Genomic DNA, 9,725 nt, shown 5'->3' with positions numbered 1-9,725 from the left:
AAGTTATCGTGGGTAATTCATCATATATTCTGGATCACAAGGGTACTCTTTGACATAAATTCAGTCTGAAATAGATGGCTAATGCTTGATGTCTAATGAACATAAAAGAGTACAGATGTGCAAAGTATGTTGCATTATGCAATGCTACCCATAATATCTTTCCCTCCTAATGGATTCCTTAATTGAGTATTCTGAGCACTATGTTTAAATCTCATCATTTTAATAATGCTTTCTGATGTTTTGCAATTTACCTTGTAGTAAATTAATGCCCTTCAGATGAGTTTTCTAAAATCCAGTGACAGCTGCTCAGCCAGTGTACTTTTAATTCACAAGAATGAGGTCTCACCTAAAGTCAAATGGAACACAAACACAGAACATTAAACATAAAACCTGAGATAAAAATCAACAATTAAGAAACATCAGAATCAATTTGCCTGTCTTAAACTTGTCTCCCTAATACGTTTGCATTAGGATCCAGTTTCTGATTACGCTACCATGTACACTCTTGTATTCCACATGGTCTCAACCTTCATTGAAATAAATAGCCTGGCTTCTGTGACACAGAATTTAAGAAGGACAGCTTTAAGGGAGTGTTTACAAGTATTTAGAGGCAAAGCTGCTAATCACATGTTACATGCCACCCCTGAACACAGAGATGCCAAAATGTGGGTGCATGTGGTGTCAGTGCTTAAGATTACATGGTCGACTGTTTAAAGAGAAGTGATAGTTAAGACTTCCAGTGTAAAACTGTCAGTGTGCATGTTCAGCCCACAAATCATAGAATCTCAAAATGGTTTGGGTTGGAAGGGATCTTAAAGATCATCTAGTTCCAACCCCCTGCCATGGGAACACCTTCCACTAGACCAGGTTGCTCAAAGCCCCATCCAACCTGACCTTGAACAATTCCAGCCGCCACTTCTCTGAGCAACTTGTTCCAGTGTCTCACCACCCTCACAGTAAAGAATTTCTTCCTAGTAGCTAATCTAAATCTACCTTCTTTCAGCTTGAATCCATTCCACCTTGTCCTGTCACTACCTACCCTTGTAGAAAGTCCCTCGCCAGATTTCTTGTAGACCCCTTTTAGGTACTGAAGCTGCTCTAAGGTCTCCCTGGAGCCTTCTCTTCTCCAGGCTGAAAAACCCCAACTCACTCAGCCTGTCTTCATGGGAGAGGTGCTCCAGCCCTCTGAGCATTTTCAACTAAGACACAATGTGAAGAAAGCAAGTTTGCCCCATAGGTCCAGGCAAGCACTTTTCTTGTGCTTCCTCCATGCATCTATGCTGGATGCACCTCACTATTGTTCTCCTCTCCCCTACATTTGAGGGGCATGGCATGAATCCAAAAGGTGGCAGATGACTTGCTGGGACAAAATGGAGACAAATGGAGATGCAGAGTGTGAGCTGGTGGCTGTTGGTGGCCACCAGCTGGTGACTTGAGTTATTGAAGCAATAGTTATTCACATATCTGTATTACTAGACATTGACATGGAGCTCAGGTTTATCATGCAGTTTAAAGTTCTGCAAAAAATCTCATTGAAATGGCTAGAACTGTAACAAATGGAAAACGTTTGAGCACTCTTCATATTTTTTATAATAGTGTGATGCAAAATCAACTGAAAAAAATCCAGATAAATCCCAGTACTCTTGCCATTTTTCCCACTAGATTACCTTCCTTTGCACACTCTTTAGAACTCTACGAAATGTCTAAAAGTTCCTCCTTTAGCCATGCCATTGCTCCTTACATTAACTTTAAGCCTACTGAGTCCATATGGAAAGAACTAATCTAGAAAATGTTCTGTATGTCCCAGCTGCAGTAAAAAATTAAACAAGTCTGTAATAAATGAGCCCACTGCAGCTTAAGAGGACAGCAGGTCTGCTGCAGTATGAAGCTTTATTCACTTCTGGGGGAGTGAGAGAAACTGTCTAATTTTGGAAAGGCACAGAACCAATCGGTCTGATTTCAGCCCAGTGAATCTCTACCTCCTGCCCTTCCTCCTGTTCCCCAGCAAGCTGCTATCAGCAAGCCGCACTGCCACAGAGTCTCCTCTGTAGAGCATGTATGGTGCATGGCTTTCTTCCTCACAGTCTTCTGTAACTGAAGACAAGGGTTGGAAACTGTAGGGAGAAGTTACTGAAATCATTAAGCTTAACATTAACCTCTTTTCAGGTATCTGCTAATATTTCAGGTAACTGTAGTAACTGCAGGTACTATTGTGAATCCCATGGAAACCTCAAGACATCAAAGAGCAGACCACCTGCCATTAACTTGCAGAATCATTAACCTGCACAGAGTTAAGCCAGAAAATTCTCGAGCGATGTGTTATATTTCCACCCTGGTTTACTCTGCTGCTCTCCTTCATCCAATATGTCAGGGGAGCACCTGATTTCGAGATTAATTAGTAATTAAGAGTTGGTTCAAAACCATCTCAAGTTCAGAGAAGAAAGCAATCTACTCATGTTAGAAAATAGTGAGAAATATAAATTCCAGTCTCCTGGGATTTTCTTTTGAGCAGGAAGTTTAGATAACTCTATTTTGAACATACCAAACTGACCCCATTAACTAGATGTAATAAACAAATGGAGATATTTAAGCTGACATTTGAGCAGTGTCAAAGCCTTCTAAGCTTGTTCTGAGTGGATTAGTAGATAAGTGCTAGCATTCCTATTCTGGGATATGTTCCAAGGCAAGCATAAGGACTGATGATTTTATTTAACTCCAAGGTGGACAAACACTGTATATTTAAATAATGCAAATCATTTGTGTAATACTTATGATAGGCTACCAGTTGATGCTGATGGTGTTGGGATATAAAAACCTCTTTGCTTGTCACTGTATCTGAGGGCAAAATCTGCTTTTCTTCTACCATTCAATCAGTATGGGAAATCATGATCAGCAGCATGGGGCATGTAGTTTTCTCAGAAACACATAGTGCATCTCACCTGATCTAATCCCAGAAAAACTGATTTAATCTTTTTTTTAAACAAAAGATACCATTAGGTGTTTCATAGACTCTGTAAGATATTTGTAGACTTAAGTGATATATTGGCAAATGAATTCAGAGTCAGCTCCTTGTGTCCCAGCAGTATTGACAAATCTGCAAGTAATTTGGTAGGTTGTTTGGAGAATCTTGCCAACTATTGCTACTCATTTGATTTTGCTGTATCTGCCAGTGATAACAAGTCCACAAAGCTACTTTCAAAAAAGATCTTAAATGTTTGCCTGAATGCCTCCTTATTCAGCAGAATACATGCATAAATCTCCAGTATGTTCAGAGGTTCTGACTTCAATCCAATTCCAGAGCTCAGCATTACAGAGGAGAATCCCTCTAATGCGATTACTTTGTAGGACATCAATCGAGGGAAATCTTCCAAACTGAGCTTTTAAAACAAGAACACTAGGCCTTGGTTATCAGGACTCTAAACCTCTAAATTAATGATTGTTCTGTCACTCTTTTCTGTGTGACTGTGAAAAGAAATAAAAGCAAGCTTTACCTTCAGCACTAAACCAGCAATCCTAAGCCTATTATGCAGGAAATGCTGAAAAACTTTTCAGGTTTTATCCTCACCTATATGAAAGCCAGATCCACAAAAAGGCTTAATTATTTTAAATGGAGGTGAGTCAAAATGGTGATTAATTAATCCTAATGCTTCAGGAGGCACCCAAGCTTTTCCCAATGAGGTTTCACACTGAGCAAGCTTACACAAGCTTTGCACCTCATTATTTACCTTCCCTTTCCTTAGAAATGAGGGTTCTCAGTGACATGTACAGTTATGCACATTCAGCATACTGGCAAGACAGAGTTTGCATGTGTAACAACAGCAGCCAGAGCTATTTGCATTTGAAAGAAAGAATTTTTGTAGCAAATCACTTCTTCCAGCTGTGCTTTAACAGCAAAGAGTAAGCCAGTTGTTTGTAGCCAAAGGCACAAGGTATGGTACGTGATGGGTTTTGTGCTGTGAATCCAATTGAGATTCTTTGCTGACTAAAAACCTCAGCTTGGGACAGAGTCAGGATTTCCAATGCACCATCTCTTTGGTTCTCCCTTCTAGAAAGTTTAGGTGTCTGTGAGGTGACTGTGAATCCCATTCCTACCTGCCTGACTGCGGGCTGTGTTCAGGGAAAACAAGTGAGTGACACAAATCTGAAATCAGTGCTGGGAGCTGGACATTTTAAAATTACATACTGACATACTAAACTTTGCTGAAGCCTTTGCAGACCCAAGCATACGGTCTTCTTATGTCCCTTTGGAAGTGTTAAGAGATTTTGGTTACAAAGATTCAGGATCTTCACATTTACAAGTGCTATGTAATAGTTGGATTTGAATGTAAATATTAAAAGGCATTTTATTTTTTGTGGTATATTAAAAAAATTATGGAATCTAGGAAATTTATGACTTTCATAAAATTTTTTTGCTATTGAGTGTCTGTTTAGAACTTGTTACCCTGCTGACAAGTCACATTTTCCAGTTCCAGAGTGACATTTGCTCCCAATCTTGTACCTGCAGTAAGCTAAATGTTACTTTGAGGCCCTCAGTTCTGTCAAGTGCACAAATATAGCACACAGACCTCATCCTGCTTCTTCCTGATCTCCACATCTGTGATGCAGAGTAAACCATCATCGCCTTTTAAATGCCTAGCATGACTTATTTCAATAAACTGATTTCCACATGGACTTGAAAGTGTCATTAAAATTTGGTGTCAGAATAATTTCAGTCTTATTATACCACATCTGTATGAAACTGGGAATTTGCCTCACTTTGTATTAGGTGTCTACCACACTGGTAGAGAGCTAGGCGTCTAACGTACCATCATAGCTGGTGGTGATTGGTTCAATACAGTAGGTGGAGCCTAGGGAGCAATTAATTTCATCATAGACACCTTCATTTGATCATTTGACCTTTTGATGTAGCCCAGAAAGCCAACCGTATGCTGGGTTGCATCAAAATGAGCATGACCAGCAGGTTGAGAGAGGTAATTCTCCCCCTGTGCTCTCGTGAGACCCTACCTGCAGTGCTGCATTCAGCTCTGGGACTCCAACACAAGGGGGATGTGGACCTGTTGGCGTGAGTCCAGAGGCAGCCATGAAAATGGTCAGAGGGCTGCGACACGTCTCCTATGAAAACAGCCTGAAAAAGGTGGGCTTAAAAAGGCTCAGGGGTGACCTTAGAGCAGCCTTCCAGTGCTTAAAAGGGGCCTACAAGAAATCTGGAGAGAGATTTTTTATGAGGGCTTGTAGTGAGTGACAGGACAAGGGGGAATGGCTTTAAACTGAAAAAGAGGAGATTTAGATTATATATTAGGAGGAAATTCTTCACCATGAGGGTGGTGAGGCACTGGCACAGGTTGCGCAGAGAAGCTGTGGCTGCCCCATCCCTGGCAGTGTTCAAGGCCAGGTTGGATGGGGCTTGGAGCAACCTGGTCTGGTGGTGGAAGGTGTCCCTGACCATGGAAGGGAGGTTGGAACTGAATTATCTTTAAGGTCCCTTCCAACCCAAACGATTCTAGGATTTTATGGTCATATGTAAAACTCTGCAGACTCTACTGTCTATTATTGACCACATTCCCGTTAGCCATAATGAGAATTCACTCACAGCTCCTAAGCAGCCACTTAACTCATGGACTCCCAAAATTAGGGTGAGCCTCGAGTACCACAGTTTTCCACAGCGTGAAGAGTCAGCCTTCCCTTAGGCACCTACAAATTTCACATTTAAACCGTATTTATAGGGATAGAAGCAATTACCTATGATACATGTCGACTAAAGCATGCTTTATCCCTGCCCAGCTACACGTCAGCTTTGAAGCACCCTTCCCTCCGCCTCAGGGACTGGCACACAGGAGCTGCCCCAGCCTTACCTCCACTTAATTAATGGAATATATTCACTCTGCATGGGCTCCTATAGGCTTTGCTGTCACCTCACCTCATGCGGCGCTGAGGTGAGGTGACAGCGGGCTCGCCGAGCGGGCGGGCTGGCGGGCGCCGGGGCGACGAGGCGACGGGAGGACGGCGAAGCCCCTCCCGGCGGGCCCGGCAGGGGGCGCCGTCCGCTCGCCTGACTGCTGCGTTTGTCCTCTCGCGGCCGCCGTCCCCGTCCCGGTGCGGTTCCTCGGGATCTGCCCGGCCTCTGGGGGTTCCGCCAGCGGCGCCGGCCGCGGCTGAGCCAGGCTGGGCCTGGCCTCGCCGCCATGTTCACCAGCACCGGCTCTAACGGGCTCTGTGAGTACCGGGGAGGACGGAGCTGGGGGAGGGAGGCGGTGAGGGGTGTGTCGGCGTCTCCCCCGCGGCGGGCGGCCCGGCCCCCTCCGCCGGGGACGGGGTCGAGCTGCCGGGGCGGTGGGGAGGGGGCGCCCAGTTTGGGCGCGGTGCTGCCGGCTCCCCCGGAGGAGCCTCTCCTCCTTCCCGTCATAGGCCGCCTGCCCTCGGTTTCACTTTTAAACTCGGGGTTTACCTCGTGTCCCACTAGAAGGAGCCGTCTGAGTGCTCGGCTTTATGGGCAGCGCTCCGTGGTCCTGCCGGCTGGTGGCAAGAAGTGGGGGTCGGTCTCTTCTCCCAAGTAACAAGTGATAGGACAAGAGATAACGGCTTCAAGCTGCGCCAGGGGAGGTTTAGATTAGATATTAGGAAGAATTTCCTCACCGAGAGGGTGGTCAGGCACTGGAGCAGGCTGCCCAGGGCAGTGGTGGAATCACCGTCCCTGGAAGTGTTCAAAAACCGTGTAGATGAGGCCCTCAGTGACATGGTTTAGTGCTGGACTTGGCAGTGCTGGAGTAAAGGTTGGTCTTGATGATCTTAAAGGTTTTTTCCAACCTAATTGATTCCATGATTCTGTGATTCAAGGGGCTGTGCCTGAACATAGTGGTCCCAGGACCACCTTGCTGCCATGTATGTGTGGGTATATGTATGTGTCTACACAGATTCTGATCTATGTGTCTAGGAATGTATCGGACAGGAGAAATAACTCTCAGTGTTAAAAGAGCTCTGTGTGTGTGTGTAAATGTATCTACATATATAGATACAGCTGTTCATGGCTAGGTACATATCAGAGAGATATAACTCTTTTTTTTTTTTAATGTGAAAAGAAAATCATTGTTTAAACCAGTTTATTGATGAGACAGGTTTAAGGACAAATGCGTTCCTAGCTCTGTTGAACTTTAGGTTTACATTCACCACATGTAAATCATTTCATATTCCAGTGCTACCTGAATAAACCTGGCAAGCTTGGAGGGTTGCTTCTGAGCTTGCTTGCAGGACAAAGAATCTGCCACTTTTAGAGATGGTGATGAAGAACCGAACCAGCTGTGCTGTTGACTTTGGCTCTACAGCCCTCAGAGCAGGCTGGGACAAACGATAAGTCAAAACTTTGCTTACTAACTGCGTGCTTCATGCAGAAGTCCAAAACTGAGTGTGAAAGCACCTCTGACTAGGGATGAATAGAGCTGGCATTTCAGAAGGAGTATCAGTTGTAGCTGTATTCTCTATAAGACATCTAAAGAGGGGGGAGTATTTTTGCAGATGCTAGCACTATACTTGATTCACAGTTCCTGATTTTTTTCATTTTTTCACCCCAACAATAGGTACTATAGAACAACACCCTTTTGGTGGCATATGTCTATATAATTCTATGAGAAAGAAGGAAAATAACCTTGTTTGGCTGAATGGGTGGAAAGTGACAGTCAGTATTGAAAAGTTTTTCCAAAATAGGTCCATCAGAAGGATGAGTGGAAAATTGCAGTCATAAGAATCATATTTGTGCTAGGAGAATAAACTAGACAAGATGCCATTTTGCAAAAAGTAAATGTTTTAACTTTTTTTCCTCATAGAATCACAGAATGGTTTGGGTTGGAAGGGGCTCTCAGAGATCATCTTGTTTCAACCCGCCTGCGATGGGAACACCTTCCACTAGACCAGGTTGTGCAAAGCCACATCCAACCTGGCCTTGAACACTTCCAGGGAAGCGACATCCCCAGCTGCTCTGGGCAGCCTGTTCCAGTGTCTCGCCACCCTTACAGTGAAGATTTTTTCCCCAATATCTAATCTAAATCTACCCTTTTTCAATTTAAAGCCATTACCCCTTGTCCTGTCACTCTTATTGTACTTACCTGTTGACCTACAGTGATTTTTCACACTAAGACTTGGCTGGTTCAAGTGCACTGACAAACTTTAGTAGAGGCACAGTTTTAGGTGGCAGTGACATATGCTCATCTAATGCACCCTCTGGCAGTGTGAGATGTGCCCTCAGACTTTTGTTTCTACCTCTGTAGCTGAAGCATCTGTTGCAGTAGCAGCAGGTTTGTAGGATTCAGTCACTGATGTGCAGAATCCGGTGGTTTAGGCAGTTAATGAAGCAGTTCATGATGTTGCTTCAGGGATGGGTACATGTGCGTCCATGTTCAGTTCTGCCCCTGGGTCTCATATGTTTGATTGCTTCTATTTAAATTAGACTTTCTTGTAAGCAATTCTGGAATAGCTGGACCTGAGTAGCAAAGTCCTTGACCTTGTCCATGTGCCTTTTAAGGAGATGTTTCATGACTTTGGGCGCTGCAGTTGAGTTCTTAAATGAAGTGTTTCTCTAGTATTTCAGATCCTAGTTGGATAGTCCTGGTATAAATCCTCTGTCCTACTTCTTCTATTTGATACTCTTTAAAATCACATTCATAGGCAGAGAGGTTTTTGAAAAGTGATGTTATACGAGATGTGGATAGAGCCAACCCCCTCCAGCAACAGTCCAACCTTGGGTGAATATGAGCCAGTTCAGACAAATAGGTCCTTTGGTAGGAGTGACATGCTGCATTCCAGGCAGGGAGTATCAGGAGTAGCAGATGATAACTGTGTCGGGAGTTGATAACACACCTACTCAGGACATGACACACACAATTTTGGATGAAGAGATATAAAAATATACATATCTGATACAGGTTACAACTATGAGATATGGAAGTTGGGGAAACAAGGAAGAATACATTTAAAAGGACAAAGACAGTTTGCCCTTGTTAAGGAAACTGTTTCTGTGATCTGGAATATTGGAGGAGCTGATATGCCGTGGCAAAAATAAGGCCGATTACTCTGGGTAGTAGGAAGCACAGCATAGGCATACTCAAATGACTTAGCAAAACGCTAGCCTGGTTGAGTTGGCTAGTGAAACAACATTTCAGCATGTTCAGGAAGCATGCTGCAGCCCCTGCCTTAAGGGAAGGAAGGACTTGAGAGGTAGGCTGTGGTGCTGGGCCCAGAGTGGTTTCTTGTGTTGCAGTCTGCCAGCAACCCAAGTCCTATGAAGAAGGCTGCTGAAACACTTCAGTGGTTCTGCTAAGGCTAGCGTGAGTGCAGGAAGACTGACACTGGGGTGGCTGGCTGATTTACTGTAATACTGCTTAGCTGTATTTGATGCTTTTTCACTCAGGAGCAATGATACACAGAAAGCTTTTTGTTGTAGGACACCAAGGCCTTTCCAACAACTTAAGCCTGTAAGACCAACACCTAACTTTTCTGCAGACATTGTAATATCCCCTCCCAGTATTCTTCATGCTACGTGCAATACTGCACAAGTACCTTAGGAAAGCCTGTTAGAGCTAGTCATTATTATGGTAAAATCTGAGTCCATGTTTTAAAGCCACTTGCTACATCTGGAAAATAATTTGACTACTTTGCCTACTACACACAAGCTACTTCTTGTAGTAGTATGGAGTAGAGTCCTTTGAACTTGAGTGCAGGCATTTCTGCTAATGCAA

General features: G+C 43.9%; 1 protein-coding gene across 2 annotated transcripts in view; it reads left to right on the top strand.

The window, feature by feature from the left end:
- Positions 1-6,090: 6,090 nt before the first annotated feature.
- UBAC2 (UBA domain containing 2) overlaps positions 6,091-9,725 on the top strand; it is a 93,964-nt gene continuing 90,329 nt past the window's right edge. For both annotated transcript variants that reach the window (XM_080613172.1, XM_080613173.1), the window contains exon 1: positions 6,091-6,213. In XM_080613172.1, coding sequence (XP_080469298.1) covers positions 6,183-6,213 — 31 coding nt within the window. In that variant the 5' untranslated portion in view covers positions 6,091-6,182. The remainder of the gene's footprint in view (positions 6,214-9,725) is intronic.

Source organism: Psittacula echo (genome assembly GCF_963264785.1).
Source record: "Psittacula echo genome assembly, chromosome: 3".
In the NCBI taxonomy this organism is placed as follows: domain Eukaryota; kingdom Metazoa; phylum Chordata; class Aves; order Psittaciformes; family Psittacidae; genus Psittacula; species Psittacula echo.
This window is presented reverse-complemented; position numbering and strand designations above follow the sequence as displayed.